The sequence below is a fragment of the Chroicocephalus ridibundus genome, chromosome 14 (genome assembly GCF_963924245.1).
Source record: "Chroicocephalus ridibundus chromosome 14, bChrRid1.1, whole genome shotgun sequence".
NCBI classification, from domain to species: domain Eukaryota; kingdom Metazoa; phylum Chordata; class Aves; order Charadriiformes; family Laridae; genus Chroicocephalus; species Chroicocephalus ridibundus.
Window position 1 is genome coordinate 11,076,786 of NC_086297.1, and position 18,257 is coordinate 11,095,042.

An 18,257-nucleotide genomic window follows, 5' to 3' on the forward strand; every position below is an offset into this window, starting at 1 on the left:
CTGCCAGCAGCTCGTGTGGGGCAGCCATACAAGTAATTTCTTTATTTAACCTTGAATCTTCCAATTGTGGAATATGGAGGAGTTTGGTCTCAGGCCAATACTGGGTTTCAGTTACAGGGGACCACAGTTTTTTATAATCATGGTGTAGTGATGCCGTTGGTTATATTTTTATAATTCCTATGGCAGGGGGCTAGAGACACGTCTGTGGGGTAGGGTGTGCCCCTGGATTGGTGTCCTTGGACTGTGGCTTCATTTTGGACAACAGACCCTGTCTGAGCTTAGCAGACACGCTCTTTTGGCTGGAAGACCTGATTAAAAAAAACAAGTAGGAAATGGCTCCCGGCCATCCAGCAAATCCCGTGCTGCTGCTGAACCGATAACGTGCGTGGAAGATGCTGGACGCTGGCTGCCCTGCTTCCACCAGCCCCGCGCCTCGCCGGAGCCTGCCCCGATTGCAAGGGCAACCACCAACCCTTCTGCGCTCCCCGAAGCCGTGGGTCCTGGGAGGCCGCTGAAGCCGTTTCGCCCCAGCAAAGCCCCACCGCGCTGCAGACCAGGCAGCATGCAGCTGGGGCGGGGTGGGGGGGCGGTGCTGAGAGGCAAGTAATGAGATTCCTGACTGCGTTTGCCCCATCGATAACGATGCTTTTGGCTGCTTTCCTCTGTGCTCTTGAACTTGTCCTTCTCGGGAGAAATTTTTTCACTCTGTTGCCATCTCTTCTGTGCCCAGCCATGGGGGGTCTCCAGCAGCGAGCAGGATAGAAAATCTATTGATTCTGTTCCATAAGCCCCGTACAAGGGAAGGTAAGTGCTCCCCAGCCAATACCTCTCAGTCATTTCCTTTAGATGTTGCTCACATGCCCTAAATCACGGCTGCTGGTGAAAGAACAAAAGAAATGAGCTGGAGAAACCATGGCTGAGCACATCTAATCCTGTCTGCAACATCACCATTGCGCCGGCGTTAATGGAGGAACTCGGAGAGGCCAGATGCTGGTGTGTCTATGAAGAAGGACCCTCCACTACCAGGACTGTTCTGAGTTGAAGGAGAGGAAATAGCAAAGAGGTTTGGCAGGTGAGCACGTACTTGTGGCTGATAAAGCTGTGTTTGAAGTTCCTCTGCTGCACTGAGGACCTCAGGTAACACTCCCACCAGCAAATTTGGCCTCCAGGAGTCACACAGTTGTCTTAAGAACCATGAGATTATTATTACCATTATCATTCCTATTTAACGATGCTGAAATGGAGGTGCTGAGTCTTTCTGGAAGAGGTCTCCTTGGCTGCCAGCAGCTTTCCCTGTGAGCCGGGCTGTCCGTAGGGCGTTTCTCGGTCATCAGATGTGGAAGATCCCAGGCCAAGCGGTGCGCTGGAGGCTCACCACAGTTTTGGCCTTCGCTCGCAACTTCACACCCGGAGAGACGATGCATCCAAAGCTGTGTTCACACGGTGCGGCGCTGAGCCTGAGGGCAGTGTCGGACCCGAATTAATGAGAACTTTCCCCGCGGAGCAATGAGCTGCGCTGCCTCCGGGATGGAGCGAGCTTGAGCAGCGCCAGCCCCGGCACAGCGGTGCGGACAGGCGTAAGATGAAGGAGGTATCATTTTTTTTTCAAAAGCCATGGCTGGCCAACGTCTTAGGTAATAAATGCTATGAATTGAGGAATGCAGCCTTGTTATTGCCTGGTGGAGGGGAATTCATTCTGCATGTTGGCTTCTCCCGAGTTTTCCACCCAGGCGTCGTTGACTTCTTACCACCACATAGATATTGCTGTATTTCAGCAAAATTCCCCACTTCTAATCTGGATAGTCCTTGCTGGGTGGAGTGCAAAACCCACATTGTTAACTCCGGATAACGGTAATTAAAAGAAAATAAAATCAAAGGTGCTCAGAAAAGAAATGGAACATTTTTCTGTGGAAGCCAAAAGATTATATTAAACGTCAGTGGTTTAATAAAATATTATGAAGTTTGGGAGCATATTTTCCCTGGGACTTAATCTGTTTATACATCTAAAAAAGTAAATAGAATATCACTTTACTTGACCACACAGAAAACCTGATACAGGGGGGCTGCTCCGCTGTATATATTTCTTGGTGAATTGCTTCCACCTCAGGTTTCACGCAACGTGTCGTGAGTTGGGTCCGTTCCTCTCCTGCCAGGTCGGGGGAACGCAGGAATTCATCAAACGCGGTGGCGAAACGCTGGGGACGTGGCAGGGCCGGGGGGGGAATGGCGAGAAGACCTGACTTTTCAAGGGTGTTTTGCAATCTCAAGAAAGGAATACGATCAAACTACGTGGAGAAACGTGAAGTGGAAGATGGGAGGTCATGGAAATGATGGCGACAAGACCGAGGTCCACTGGGGAGTTCACAGCCCGCCCCCCACCAGCTGCCATGGGGTGCGTTAGGTTTAGGAGACTAAAATCAGACGCAAACGGGTAATTCCGTCTTTTCCCCTTTTTCATTAACCTGCCCACTCTTTCCAGGTTGCTGCCGCCAGCAAAAAGAGAGCACAGCCTCTCAGTACCCGTAAACTTTATTAAATGTGTGCTTTTTCATTCTTAAATTAAATTAAAATCAGTCTGTTTCATACTGGAATAGCACCAAAGGGAGAAGGATGACAGTATCACCAAGCAACGGGGAGGGAGGAGAGAAAAACCCAGAAACCGTTATATGCGAACAAGTCTTTTTTTTAATGGTTAAGAAAACGGGCAATTTTGTTATTTCCCCCCCCCCCCCCCCCCCCCCCAATCTGGAGACCTAACATTGTGTGTGCTAGTGTGTACGGGGGAGAACCGAGGAGGCTGAGGATCGGTGTTAGTCAAAAACCGCTCAGTGCAGGGTAGGCATGGCCAAATCACTGCTGGAAATTTGACTTCTTAGTGCTGCACCCCAAAAGACCACCCCGAATAGCACGCAGAGGAGTCTCATACGCCGTCCTTCATGGCACGTTGGTGTTTATATTCCTTTTAACTGTGTAAATTATTGGGTGGCAGCATTTCCTCAGGAGTTGATTAAATTCCCCACTGCACCAAATCAGCGCCAACTACTACAACGTGGACGCGGCAGCCCGGACCTTGCCCTTCCAGAAATCGCGACGATGCGATTCACAGCAGCAGAGGGGCCGGTTTTTGTCTTGCCAAACTCCACTGGTAAAGAAAAACCCATTTCTCCGAAATTTTCCAGCTGTGGCCAGTTGAAGCACAGTGCAAAGAGCCGCTGCAGGGGGCTGAAGGGAGGTCTCCCGTTCAACTGCCTTCCTGAGTCGGGCTCTACAAGCCTGTGCCAAAGCACGGTGCCGTCAGTGGGGAAAAAAACCTGATTTTTGAAGCCTTTGGGGGCAATACTTGTGCTCAGCACCCCAGATGCTGGGGGTTTCTGCGCACCAGGGCTGGGGTGCCCCACAGAGCCCCACTGCCTGTTGAACAAGGCCACCCGTGCGGTGCTGCAAATGGGGGGCGAAGGAGATGCGTCTGCTCAATAATCATAGAATCGTTTGGGTTGGAAGGGACCTTTGAAGCCCATCCATTCCCACCCCCCTGCCATGAGCAGGGACATCTTCCACTAGATCAGGCTGCTCAGAGCCCCATCCAACGTGACCTTCAGTGTTTCCAGGGATGGGGCATCTCCCATCTCTCTGGGCAACCTGGGCCGGCGTCTCTCCACCTTCAGCGTAAAAAATTTCTTCCCGATGATAAATTTGACACTTGGCATCGATAGGATGCTTCTTCTCATTATTACCCTTACCCTTAAAGATAAAGGGTTCTTTTTTAAAACAAATGTTCTAAAATAATTTGTGTGGCATATAAGCCTAGGCTTCATCAGTGCACATTTGATTATTGAAACCAGAAGAATTTTAATACACCTAATTAGTTTCTCGTCAGTAATGTATTGATTTTTCTGCTTTTAAAAAAATAAACTTCATAGATCACTTTCTTTTTTATTTATAGCTACTTTTGCTTCCCCCCCCCCCAATACACATGCTCAATACTGTAGGCCTAGGAGGGGTGCGGTTTTCAATAGTTTACTTCCAATTCTCAGGTTAAAATAGCCTAAACTTCATGGCTGGATTTTAAAATAAGCCTAAAGAGTTTAGAGGCTTAAATGTTATTAGAGTTCAAAGCAATTTGATTGCGTGACGTCTTTTTAGAAGCCATTGTTCATACGCGGAGGGATTTTTCAAAAATACTTATGGCCCAGATCAAAAAAATCAATTATGGTCTCGGAGCCCTAAATAGTTTTACTAGGTGTGCAGCAAGGGATTCAAACCCTCGGAAACGAGCGGAAGTAAAACTTTCAAGCATTTTGGGGAAAATATGGCTACGTAGCGGAGTTCAGTGTGCTGGGAAGAGTTTTTTTAAAGGCACGTACGATAGTTAGGCTTGGGGACACACCGAAACGGTACTGATTTAACGACGGTGATTTGGTGGCAGTTGTAGAAACTCATTTGTATGAAGGTGCTTGGTGTTGCTCTGGCTAGTTCAATACGGGAAGAACAATCTGTAGCCCTATAAAGCTGCTTTATAGTAGTCTAAACGTGACCATATGAGAGACAATAGCAATATAATTGTATTGATTTTTTTAAATCATACTCTTAAGTGATATTTATACTTGTCAAAGGCATGTACAGATTAGCCCAACCGTAAGTCTCCTTGAAATACCAGAGAAATGGCATACTTAAATCTTCTTCTCAGCTTGGAAAAACCTCGGATTTTTGTGCCTCGGTAGTGCTGGCACTGGGAGGTTGTGCCGATGTTTTGGTTGTTTCAGTTGAGTGATGCCTTGTCCTCGCCGCCACCTTGGCTTTTGCCCTGGGACGGAAGAGGAGAGCGTGGGAGGGATGGTGGCCATCTCCCATTCCTGCCCCAGCAAACCTTGCTATTAGAAAGGTTTTCCCGGTAGTTAACCCCCATCCTTTCGGCTACACCTTGAGCCCATTCTCCCTTGATCTGGCCGGCACGGGCAGAAAGCAGATTGCTCCCCTCGTTTCCAGTGAGACCACTGGGGAGACCATTACCAAGAGCCCAGCGCTATTCCAACTTCTTCCAATTTGGGAGCTTTGAGCTCCAGCAATGAGCTGCAGAGATGCTGGGAGGAACCATGACCCCATGAAGCCAAAGCAGCTTGACCATCTCTGATTTTCTCATGTCCTCTCTTACATGAGCACTGAGGGGCCGAAGGGAGGCAGGTAAGAGAAAGGGCTGTTGGGGGTCTGTGACCCCCCCATCTGCCTTTCTGCTGCAAGGGCTTCGCAGAGGACGACGACGTAAGATGTTTACCCAGATGTGGTACAGGACGTTGCCAAAAAGGGGCTTAAAATGGGACACGCTGGAACGAGACTGGTAGGAAGGGGGTGGAGGTATCAGTGGAAGGAGCAAGGGTGGCGCTGAGCTGTGCCATGCCAGGACACGCTGCTGAGCACAGCCCGGCCGTGGTGCCACCAGCCCATCACCACCGCTCCACCAGCCGGGGTACGGAAAACCGAGCTCAGGTAAGGCTTTGGGGCAACAATGGTGGGAGAAGGGCCTTGCAACACTAATGAGGTTATTTTAATTACATTGGGAAGTGGGCCTTGCGTACAAAACCATGTTGGGTTTGTGTCTTCAGGGGATGAGAAGATCCCAGGACTCTGCATCCTTGGGAAGGGAGGGAGGTGTGTAGGGATGGGCAGGAGGGAGGAGGCTCAGGGCAGCCGAGGCGGGGATGTGGCTCAAGCCCTGCAGTGGACCTTGGTGCCATGAAGTTGAGCAGGTACCAAGCTGTTTTCCTAAGCAGGACAGCCCAAGGTGGAGATGACTCCCTCTTGGGTTAAGCTGTACTTTCAGATACAATTCTCTTTGGACTCCTTGAAATCTTTGCGCTGCTGTGATTTTATTAAGATCTCGGCGGACGTGCAGGCAGCCAGTGAACTTGGTCCCCAGGCTTCTTCCTAACCGCATTACCAGGTGATCCCCCCACTTAAGTTTGTTTTACCCCATCAGGGGCTTTTTAAAGTTAAGACTCAGGAGAGGGAGCATCATTGTGTGGTGTTTATACAGCACCACGCGATAATTAGGTGCTCCTATACTCCAGAAAATGCTGCAGATAAAGAGCCAGCAGATAAGTGAGCCCACAGTAATACAAGATCCTGCTTCGCTAATAGATTTCTGTTGCTGAGACACTTTTACCAGCCAAAAAAAGGCGATAAGGATCAAAGCAAAGAATTTAAAGCTCCTGGTTATTGCAAACAGGAGATTCGTTTTGCCTGACAATTTTTAAAGCCCTGCACACCCAGGGCTCTTGTTCCTGCCTCCCCCTCGATTCTCCTTTATGAAAGGACAAGAAATCTTCCATTGTCTTCTCCTCATTCTCTCCCCTTTCTGGATGTAATTTTTGTTCATTTTTTTTTTCCCCAAACAACATTTTCTCCACCTTTTTAAGACTGACCCAACTTAAAACGTTCTTCATTATGGCTTAAATATCACCCGCCGGACACTGTGAACTTGTTTTGTGCGTACGATGGTGGGATGGTGGGTCCCCCATCACCTTCGAGTCAGGTGTACCACGAGCAGCAGCATCTCAGTGTGGACCTTCTGTGCCCATCACCCAAATCCCTTCAGATGGGCCCCCCCTGGGAAAAGCAATTTTCCCTCAGCGTAGCAAAAGGGGGGCACACTGCAACGGGGACCGCTGGTTTAGAGCCAACTCCTGTGAATGAGGCCTTTTGACTACCTGGCGATTTTCATCATAGAGTCAAAAAGAATCATTTGCTTTCTTTCAACTTTTGGCTACCAAAACTGTTTTGTCTCAAAACAAAACAAAGGATTATTGGTTTTGGCTTCTGTAGGATGAAAAATAAGTTTGGTTGATGAAAAGAACTTGATTTAGGGGGAGCAAAACTTAAAAAAAAATCGAATACATGAAAAAAGTGTCACCAAAGGTTTCATGCAATAAAAAAAAATCCCCCAAGGTAAGGATTTGAAAGCCAAATTAGATATTAAGCCTCCTCTGTTTCCTTGTCAAAAGTGATGAGGTCTGGTCTAAAGTGGTATTTGCAAGCCAAAATCTGTCTGACCTCCCAGTAAAGCTCCAGTTTCCCCAAGCACCCCTGTCATTTCTGGAGGTGGACCTGAGGACATCTAAAAGCTTTGCACCTGCATATTTTTATTTTTATTTTTTTTTACAGAGACGGCGCTAAACCTTGGGCCCATTGAAGGAAGCAGCCGAGCTGCAGGTGATGTCAGTAGGACGAGGCTGCTGTTCACAGCCCCCTTTTCTGGGCGGACACACCTCCTCAGCTCCGAAAGAAAACAAAGCAGTGTCAAAAGAACAAAATAAATCAGAACAAGTCATGTTTCAGCACAACTATTATTTTTTTTTCTGTATTTTCCCCCCTCTCTACTGATATGTAAAAAAAATATATATTATATTATATTTTCCTTTTCTTAAATTATTTTTTTCAGCCTCAGTCCCAGCCGAAGTCCTGCCCCGTCATCTGGTAGAACTTCATGTTGAAGGGCCGGTAGAAGTCCCGCAGTCTCTGCACCACCTCCTGGTCTATGTCGGGGTGGGTCCTGCCTTTCGTCTTCCCCAGGCAGTGGGGTTTGCTGCTGCCTTCCGCCTTCTTCAGGCACGGGAACCCCTTGGTTTTGTTGAAGTAGAAGTGTTTGTCGGTGATGATCCTCTTGAGGCCCAGAAAGTCCTGGACCCTGCCCAGCTCCCCCGCGGGGTCGCTGATCAGCCTCTCCCCGCTGACGAAGAGGATCTGCCCGATGGGGAAGTAGAGGAGCCAGTTCTCCAGGTGCTTGGCGTAGATGCCAATCTGGATGGCGCTCCACGAGGTGTCGATCAGGCCCGTAGTCCTGTTTTTGAAGGTCAGGCTCTCAAAGGTGGGGATATCGGGCTTCTTGGAGAGCGTCTGGGTGTAGTCCGAGATGGCTCTGGTCACGGGGTCCCGCACCACCACGATGAGCTTCGTGCCCTTGGACATGGAGGAGATGCGGGCTGGGGCCTCCTTGGTGACGAAGTAGCTGGGGGTCTTCTCCATGGTGATCTGCCCCTCCAGGGTCCTGGGCATGAGGTCTCTGGGAGAGGGAGAGAGGGGAACACGTTAGTGCCGAATGCCCCTGGGCGCGGTGGGGGAGCCGAGCGCAGGCAGTGCTCGGGGATGTCCCGGGTGCCAAGGGCGGGATGCTCCTGAGCCTCAGGCCTCCAGCCCAGCTTGCTCCCGTCCTTGCATGGATCGTCAGGAGGCCGAAATGCTCTGATTCAGCAAAGCATCTAAACACCCTCCTGATTTCCCACTTCCTTTGGCTGCCGGTTTCCCTAGAATTAGACCTAAACCTATTTTGCCTATTCGAGGCTTCTAAGGGGCTTCCTGAGGGGGGGTCCCACCTCCCTTCTTGCAATGGCACATCTCTACACTCCTAATGTCCTATCCCTTTAAATTCCTCCCTGCCCACACTGAGGTTTCCTGCACATTGGCTTAAATTCCCTGGAATAACAGTGAATTTCTGGAGTAACAACACTGCCTTCCTGCAGGCCACAAGGGATTTTTCATGGGCCAGGATGTAAGACTCTATCTTTTGGTATTTTCAAGGTGGCAGCACGCTGATGTCACATAAAAATGTGCAATATCAGCCCCCTGACCTCAGCAATTTCCTTCTTCCACCCAAAGAAATCCTACACGCAGGCTGCTTTGGGAAGCTCTCCCAGCCGGGAGCGGGAAGGGGCTTGGGCTCCGTCCAGGGTCCATCCTGCCCCACGGTCCCCTTGAGAGTCCCCAAGCCCTTCTGGGCCAGGAATCGGGTGTGATTTGCTAAAGGATCGCAGGATTTGGCCGCAGGATAACCTGAGCTCCTCCGTGTGAAACAAGGCAAGCCAGGAAGGTGTAGGAGCCATATGAACGGCCGCTTGCTCCTCTTGGGTGCTCCCAGCTCCTCTCCTTGCTCCCCCTTGCCTGCCACATCCCATCCCATCCCATCCCCTCACATCCCCTCACATCGCATCACCCTGTACATCACCCCCGGACAGGAGCCAGCATCTGCGAAACACCAGTGATTCACACCGTCATCAGTTGGTTACACAAAAAAATCCCCCCTTCCAGGCTCTCAGCAGAGTTTTCCTTGGTTTCCTTCCAACAGTCCGGTCCTTCCCGGGGTGGGAGTGGGAGATGGATGGGGAGGTGGCTGCAGCGCCGGCGAGGTTCACCGCCGTGCCACCAGCGGTTCTCATGGCAACTGTGGCCCCAGGTCCCAAGGAGCGGGGACCCACATCCCCCCCCCCAGCAAGCCCTGACCCCTCGTCTTTGACCTTGCCGCGGCTGCGACACCCGTGCGCCGTGATGAACTGCTCCCCGCCTGCCCCGCACCGTCCTGCAGCAGCAACATCTGGTTTGCAAACCTCTGCAATATGCCAGCAAAATTAAACTCATCTATCAAAAAAAGCAACAACGAAAAGCCAACAACAGCTAAAAACACCAATAACAACCAAACCCCAGGCTGAGTCGTTACGTTACAAACGAGGCAGCGACGACTGACCCTTCCTAAAGCATTTCTTCCTCTTTGCAACCACGTTACAGAGAGGCTGAGCAAAGACCTGGCCCTAGAGAAGCCAAATGTCTTCTGGGCTTTGCTGAAGGTTTCTGTTTGGGTGAAACTCCCTGAATTAGGGACATTCAGGCTGGAGAAGAAACAAGCTGAGGGGGGTGAGAGAGCTTTCGCACATCCTGAAGGATGCCAAGAGATAAAGGCAATCGCTGCTGACACTAAGGATGGAGACGGGGGTTCAAAACCAGCGTGAGGACGGCCTTTGCCGAGCAGACACGTAATTCTACGGTGGGATTTGCCATCACCTGATGCTGCAAAGGCCGAAAGTGTAAATGGCTCAGAAACAGCCTGGCCAAATTCACGGCGGATGAAGTGAGTTGGTGGCGATGACATGTGAGAATCCCAGACCCACTTCAGCCATAGGGTGCCCCCAACCCCAATTGCCCGCAGCAGGGAGGAGATAACAGGGGAAGGAGCCCTACAAACCACAGCTTTCGTACACTCTTCTGTAGATACCAGCCACCAGCCACCATCTGGAAGAGGGCACTGGGCTGGACGGCTCGGTGCAGCTGCTCGTATGGCTTTTTGCTCAGGGCAGTCTCAGGGCACCTTCTCCCCCCACGTGCACCGAGCCCGCATTGCTCAGGTGGTGTGTTGTTGCCCTTTGGTTTGGAAACCCTGCGACGACGGAGTCAGCTGGAAGCACCTGAACCCTCGAGAGGGCACGGGAACCGGGTGGAACCCCCCCTTTCCCACCACCTGCCCCCTGGGTCCCCGGCTGCTCCCCACCTCCTGCAACTGCAAGCTGCTGTTGAGCAAGAGCAGGAGCCGCTGAAGCGGCAGCGGGAAGGCAAGCTGACTTCTGTTTGTGTTTTGATAAGTGTTGAAATCTCCGCTGTGTCTTCCCAAGGAGGAGATTTAACCCCTTTCGCGGCGAGGCTGCAGCACAAAAGGTTTCTTCAGCGCCCAGGAATGAGCAGGCACCTCCGCTGCCAGGGCCGGCGGGCAGGGACACGCCAGGAGCCACGGGGAATGTGCTACCGCAGCTTTTGGGAGATTAATTAATTACAAAGGGCATCTTTCATGGACGTAAACAGATGCCTGAAGGCCTCCCTGGACTAATGGCATCTGGGTTTTATTGCAAAAGAGCCACTTGAAAAGACAAGAACCACAAAAATGTTTTTGGCAAGAGCAGCCACCAGTGAGCCCTGCCAGAATAAATGGATTCTGTTATTTTAATTTTAGTAGAGCTTGGGGCTTTATTTAATTACTTAATAGGGGAGGAAGACTTTCCTCAAAGGGAGCATTTCGGCTATGTGTGCATATTCATATCTGGCCTTTTCCAGGTCCGTACTTTCTTCCCAGCAGCGGAGTCCGAGGTGGCCTTTCCCGTGTCCGGCCAAAGCCCATGGAGGTAGCTCACAGGGCTGCTGCTTGTGGGGGCTGTCGCCCCTTCCCCCCCCGATGGGCCTGGCAGGACTTCGCTTTGGTAAGGCAGGGGTTTGGACGCGTCCTCCATCGTGGCGGCTGCAGCAAACCCTCCCGCTCCCAGCCGGGGAGGGCCGGCTGCCGCGGGGGGCCGGGCTGGGGGTGACGCTGTGCCAGGGCTCAGCACCAGGTGGTTCCAGGTCCCAGCGACGCACGTGGTGCCCCTGATGATTTCCTGGGATGCACCCTGGTGTGCCAGTCCTTGCCATCAGCACTTCAGTGCTGGTGTCACGTCAGGATGCCCCATTAACAGGCCCCCAACCCTCAGACGCTCCCGGTGTGGGAACCGATCTTTGGTGTCACGTTTAGTATGGCTTTTATAGCTCTTTATGGACCGTACAATGATGCCTTTAAAAATCTTGACGTTAAGTTTTGCAGGGCAAGCAGGCTGTTGGCTCAACCCTGGAGACCAGAGTCCAGAGAGACGCCACCTGATCTTGAGTCCCTGTTCTTAGCAAGAGCACGGTTCTGGGGAAGAAAGCACCACTTTACGTCAAGAAACCAGAACAATATACCAGGCTCCCTCCTGATAGGCACCCGAGGGTTGCGTTTGGGGAAATTCAGCTTGGAGGAACGGATGCAATGATACGTGTTGTTGGTGTTTGCCACCAGCTCGTGCTGGGGACCCGCCTCGGCTCCATCAGGGGATGGGAAATGGGTTAAAGCAGCTCTTTTCCCTCAGCTGACCTGTGCTGCTGTCCCACCAACTCCAAGCAGCAAGAGAAGCTGGTGACTAGTGAGAAAACAAGCATTGGTTGTTCCAGAAATGAGATTTTCGGAGGGGACAGCCTGTTCCCTGCAGTGGAGCAGCCCCATGCTGCTGGGTTTGACACAGTGGTGGGAGCAGCTCCCGGTGTTTGGTCCAGAAACGTCAAGGTGAGTTTGCTGTGTGAAGTCCACCTGCTGCTTTGCTCCCAGATGGACCAAGCCATGACCTGCTGGGGCCCTCCTGGGCTCCTTCGCAGTGTGCAAGGCATTAAAAGCAGTGTGGATGGACTTGCCGCAAAGCTTTCCCACATAAATCTAGTCCAGACCTCTCCCGGCGGGAGGCTGAAGTCGGCAGATAAGGGCGGCTCTTCATCAGGCCTCGCAGCACCGCAACCCAAAGCGATAAATAAAGCTGCCGTGATTACAGCCATCAGCCCCGCGTGCTCTCTAGTAAAACCTGCCCCAATTATCTGCTAAGGGCATCATCTCCTCTAGTTTTAACCCCAGAAAGTGAGTGCCTTCTCCCTGGCAAGCCTAGTATGACTTTTTTTAAATAAGCCGCCCCTCAGAGCCCAGCTGGGTGGACTGAGATGATCACCCAGAACAAGCTGCCCGACGCAGGGCCTCAGCTGCAGGGTCTTGCACACCCTTCTCCATCTGAGAGCGTGGCCACGTCTACCTTGAGCTCCTCTGCAGCAGAAAAATGAGTCTGTGCCCTGCCTGAGATGGCGATTGCAATGGAAGGGAGGAGGAGGAGAACAGGTTTAGCCTGGAAGAGGGGTTTGCAGCTTGCAGCGACGCAGCTTCTCGGTGCCGGAGCAGGGACCAAGGCAGGGTGAATGAATCGTGAAGGAGAAAGATCAGTCCCCGCTCAACCAAGCGCTGATGTCCCGGGCCCAGCACCAGCAATCTGGGGGTGGCCGAGGTGTGGGCACACGCTCGCCCTGACAGCCTCAGCCGTCCCCGGGGCCGCCACAGCTTCTCTGGGAGCAGGAGGGACGAGCAGAGCGGGTCTGCAACCACCCCAGCAAACACGGCAGAGGTACGGCCTGAAAGCGCAAACCCACCGTCCACCAAGTCCTGAGATGTAGAAACACCCGCAGCCGGGGCACCCGCATGGCAGGGGCAGCACGGGGACATCGTTTGTGTCCCTGGACCCCTCCAGCCGGGCTGGCTCGTGCTCTCCCCTCCCGCCTTCAGGCAAAGGAGGAGCCGCCGCTGCAGATCCCCGGCTCCAACACGCCGATGTTTGCCCTGGGCTTTGGCCGCCTTCCCGCTGACCTGGCCGCAGCCCCCAAAGGGCACGCGGGCCGGGAATTCTCCGCTGGATAAAGGATGGGAATGAAGCAGGAAGGTGAAGCCGGGGTTTCGCACAGCCTGTTTACGCGCAGCTGGGCTTTCCCAAAGGGGATGGTGATTTTAGCTACCGGCATCTTTCCGTTCCACAGCCCGCAAGCTGCAGCGGGATTAGGAGACGCAGCAGAAGGGCATCGCTTACCCCCACCCTCACCCCAGGACACCTTCCCTGGGCAGCCTGGGCCGGGGGGCACCTTGCTCCAGCCCCCGGGGGCTTTTTCTGTCTTTGCCAGTAGCCTGAGCTACTGGTCCAAGCAGTGGGATACACGCAAAGGAATGACGGGGAAGGAACCCCCCCCCCCCAGGCAGGTATTAAAGCATCCCAGGAGTCTCCCTGTTTCCATGGCTCGAAATCAGTTGCCAAAGAATTAACACCTCAGGGTGATCTGCAAAGAAGGAACCTGCCCTCCGTTACTTCTTGCTTTGGGTTTTGCTTTCTTGCAGTTTGGGTTTGCTCCGGACTCAACGGCCAGGGTCTGGGTGGGTTTGGAGCGCCCCAGCCCCCAGCAGCGGTGGGAAAGGAAGTCTCTGCTGGGGGCAAGCGTTGTTTTTAAGGAAGTGCCAGCGAAGAGGTCACCGCAGGAAAAACCGTATCAAAGAAATGCTGCTCTTTCCAAAAGAGTCCAACAGCTCTGCAATCAGCTGTGGGACCTCGAATCCCACGGAAGAGCTTTTCCGGCAAGGAAGGGCCAAATCTGCTCCCAGAAATGTAACGCGAGGTCACGGGGAGGATGGGACACGCTCCCACCAGCAAACGCCCGTCCCGCGTCCCGCCTTTGCACCACGAAGCGACAGCGCGGTTACAAATGAAAGTGGCTTGTTAGAGCAAAATTATCTGATCTTTATGTACGGGAGGAAGAGAGGAAGGAGAAAAATTCCATTTCTTTCAACTCCGGGAGCCAGCAGCGTTCAAGGCTTGAGGGAACCCCCCTCCCCTCCACCAACCACCCGAAAAACCAAGCAGCACCCGAGACGGCGCTGGCACTCTTGTGCCCCTTAGTCCCACTTGACGGCACTTTCTGCCTCTCTGGCTTGTGCGCTGCCTTCGGTATGTCATGTCTGAAGTGACTGGCACGACGGCGGATGCTACGGCAGGGCAAGGAGAGCAGGGAATTAACTGCCCCGGCGGGAGCTTATTTCACCTCGCACTTCTCTACAGAAATGCCACCAGAATTTCTGTCTCCGGGAAGGGGCCAGACACCACGGTGACTGGCACGTAACAGAGCTGGCAGTCCCGGGGGAAAGATGGAGCCTTCTCCGGCACGAAGCTATCGAACAAGGCGGGTGGGGAAACTGAGGCACAGCAAGCACGGCGGCGTGATGCAGCCTCACACCCCCATTGCTCCCTGCGCTGCCGCGGCCAGCGGCGAGTTGCCTTCTCCTCCCCCACCGCCGTGTCTCTTTTTCTTCCAAATCATTCCAAGTAGTGACTCTGCAACAGAAATTTATTAAAAAAAAAAAAAAAAAAATCCAAACCTTGCCTTTCCCCCACCCTCGAGCCCCCCCCCCTCCCAGAAGCACCCTTACAGTGTGTGCAGGAGATGACTGACAAGAAAGATGCTCTGGCAAGACCGATAACTTGATGTAACCAATAGCGTGTATGGATATATAAATTAAAAAGTGCTGCCTAAAGAGGTGAATGAGGCCACCTCCTGCGAGGCCGGTGGCTCAGCCCAGGGGCTGGCCTGCCCTGGCAGCTCCAGCAAGGCTCTAAATGTGCTTTGATGAGCTGTGAGGGCACGTCGGAGTTAGCTGAGCCTCCTGCTTTGCCTATTTTGTGCAGTCAATAAATGGAAAGATGCATTTCAAGAGTCTGATACAAATTTAAAAAGAACATCTCCAAGAAAAGCTGCGGGACCGTGGAAGCTGAAAGGAGAGTGGCAAAAGCGCAGAGAGAGGCCTGGAAGGAAAAAAGGAAATCACTCATCGCATTGCTCCATGTAAAATTAAATCCAACTGATGTTCTATCGAAGGGAGACTCTTGCCATTGGTTTGAACAGAGGATGGGTTGGGCTGAGGGTGCAGCCTTTAAAGGTCCCTTCCCACCCAACGCAAAATAAGAGGCAGGAATGGGCAGGAATAAGGGCAGCAACGGCCCTGGGAGGGGACAGCAAAGACCGTGGGTCTCTCCCATCTGTACCCATCCTGCTGCCGAGGCATTTTTCTCTGGGTAAAGATAACAGTGAGCAAATTCTAGGTGTTATCGGGGGACCGGCAACACAACCATCACCTCCCAGAGGATGCCCGCACCCTCACGAAGCAACTGTGGTGGAGTCAGGGGCCTTGGGTTTTCTTCTGTCCCCACTGAACCACTGCAAACCCTGCAGGATGAGGGCATCGCCCGCGGGGATAATCCTGGTTCTGTTCCCTTGGCTGTGGTTGGAAAGGCGGCCGGCAGGACTGCTGCAGTTCTACCAGCGGTAAATGGTCCCTGGGTTATTTGCTCCCCCGAGATGCGCCGAGGAGCCTCCTGCCACCTTGGCACGCTCCCTGCGCCCAGCGCCCTCCCAGGACACAGGTTTAGCCTTTCTCCCCTACCCCCGCTACTCCAGAGGGGTTTAAAAAAAAAATAAATCAGTGTATGCATGAAGACGGGGCCTCGTTGGATGGAGCTGTGCTGGGATGAAAGGGCAGTTCCCAAAGCACACGGGGCATATCATTACTTCTGCGCACTTAGAAAATACCCCAAAAGCCAGAGCTGGCGGCTGCAGGGATGGTCACTGCTGGGTGCCGCGGGCATCGCTGCAGGGGATAAGCATGGCACACTGTTAATATGCCACCTTTCCGAATAAAATGCTGTCGCAGAGGCAGGGTGTCTCCTCCCCCCCCACCAAATCAGCCTGCTCTGCGCTTGCTGCTGCACACAGCGGCGGCGGGAGCTCCCGAGCTCGCTCTTACGGCGGATGCTGGCGTTTATTTGAGCAAGTCTCGGTATTTATGTATCTCATTACATCTGCAGCCGGTAGCATCTGTTTCCACGCTGTATCTGTCAAGCAGCATCTTATCAGCGGAGCTGCCTTCCCGTCCCTCCCTCCTCGCCTTCCTGGTGAGCTCCCTCTGAAGTTCAGGAGACGGCTGACAGCCCAACGCGGGACGCAGCCGGCACCCCTGCTGCAAACCTCTGCCTAAACTGCAGCCCGCAGGGCCACAGGGACCAACCCCCCAGACATCTGCCCTGTCCCCATCCAACCCCACAGCAGCAACCAAAGCCGGGTCCCAGGGTCCAGCCGGGGCAGGGTGAGACAGAGGGATGAGGCAGGTGGCCATGCCCATCTGGGCATCCGTACTGCGGCTATCGCACGGGCATCAGGGAATCTGCGGGTCCAACTGAGAGGCTGCACTGGTCTCTTGGGGGGGGTTCCTCAGCAGATCCCCCCATTGCACCCCCCCGTTGCATGCCGAGTGCCCCAGGCACCGCTGCTCCCTGCCACCAGCCGGTTTAACCACTCCAGCGTTTAAGAAAAGCCGCTCCAACCATCTCAGGGACTTGGACACCAAACTGTCAGCGCCGCGTCCACAGGAGTAACAGCCGGTGTCACACGCGGTCACAGCCAAGAAGCCTTCTCCTTCCCGAGGAGCTGGGAAACCCATCAAAGAAACGCAGCAGAGAAAGTGGCTTGTCTGCACAGGCCGTTGCTGGTACCTCCGCAGGTGGACGCTCTCCTTCCGGACGGATGGGGCCATGACCCTGCTCAGGAAGAGCAGGAACAATCCCTGGCCAAGGGCAGGGCGGCTGCTGCCCTCCCGCAGCCGGGGCCGGGGTGACCCGTCAGGAAGCGGCAGTGTCCCCAAGATAAGGGGGTCATTCTGCCCCTGGCAGCCCCCGGACGAGGGTTTAACTGGGTGGCATCTTCCCCGTCCCGGCAGCGGTGGGGCCATGGGGTGTCTCGAAGGGGCGCGGGAGCATCTGGACACCAAGAGGGGCTGCACGGGAGCCTTTGCTCAACACCACTGTCATTCCCCCCCCACCGCTGTGCTTTCAGTGCTCGGCTCCTGCCTTGCTCCCTGGGAAGGGAGGTTGCACTGATCAGGGCTAATTACAGCATGCAAGCCCTCTGCCTAATTGCTCTGATTAATTATTGATGGGCAGAGCTGCTGCTGTGAGGGCAGCAGGTAAGCGGGGAGCCCTGTGCTCGGGCAGGTGCCCGGTGGCCTCCTGGCTCCCAGCGAAGGCGATGCCGGTGGCGAGAGGCGATGCTGCTGTCCCGACATCCTGCAACCAGCCTGGGAGAAGGAACCGTGCCGAGAGGCTCCCAAGAATCTGCTGTGCTGGGAAGCACATCTGGGCATCTCCTGGAGACCGCCAGTGCCTAAGTGCTATCGACAAGCAGAAACTCTCTGATGCCATTAGCCATGCAAGCCATTGATTTTCTTTGCTGGAACAAGAAGCTCATCGGAGCTGAGGCCATCAGGGGTGGCACCACCACTTCCTCCGGGCTGACCCGCTGGGCTGGAAAAGGGGCGTTTTGTAGTTGTTTTCTTTCCAATGGCTAAAAAGCCAAGTCATTGCGGCGCATTTCTGCATCCGTCTGGGAGGATGCTGGGGCCTGCCCGGTGGCGTTGCTGGTAAATCTCAGCCACCCAGAGCCCTTGGCCATAGACCCCTTCACCACGTCTCCACCCTTCGTGTGGGAATGGAGGCACCACCAGGCACCACCTAAAGGAGCTTTCTCTGCTGGGCTCGGGGATGGGTTCATCAGGCATCGCTGCCGCCGAGGAGTCCGGCAGTGGTTGCCCCTCGGCCTGGCTACCAGCCTGCTCTTTGGCCCAGCCTTACAGCTCCTCTCACGGCTCGCCCAGCAGCTTTAGGCAGCGTGCGGGTTTGGTGTATGCTGTGTTCCAGGGAGCACAAACCCTGCCCTTCCTCAGCAGCCCTGGACCCAGCGCTCATCACCTCCGACAGCGGCCACACGTATTTTTCGATCCCCTGTTTTTACATCTCCGCGGTCTCTGCGGTATCTTCCCTGGTAAGAGCTCAACCCCAGCAGCGGTTGGGGCTCCAAGCGCAGGGCATGAGCCGTTTGCCAAATCCCTGCAGCACCAGCTGATTCTAACAACGGAGTAAATCAGGCCCACAGCGATTTCATCCTATTCCCATCATAGCTCCCAAATGAAAAGTGATTCCTCACTTCCCAGATGGACTTGCTTGGGGAAATTCAGGCTTCTGGTGGCTGGTTCTGTTGGC

The 18,257-nt window shown here is 53.7% G+C and overlaps 1 protein-coding gene across 1 annotated transcript in view; it reads right to left on the bottom strand.

The window, feature by feature from the left end:
* Window positions 1–2,736: 2,736 nt before the first annotated feature.
* The window catches only part of LOC134523487 (heparan sulfate glucosamine 3-O-sulfotransferase 3A1-like), a 42,200-nt gene continuing 26,679 nt past the window's right edge, over window positions 2,737–18,257 (bottom strand). Inside the window, exon 2 of the mRNA XM_063352447.1 lies at window positions 2,737–8,056. Within this exon, the coding sequence (XP_063208517.1) occupies window positions 7,438–8,056 (619 nt within the window). The 3' untranslated portion in view covers window positions 2,737–7,437. The remainder of the gene's footprint in view (window positions 8,057–18,257) is intronic.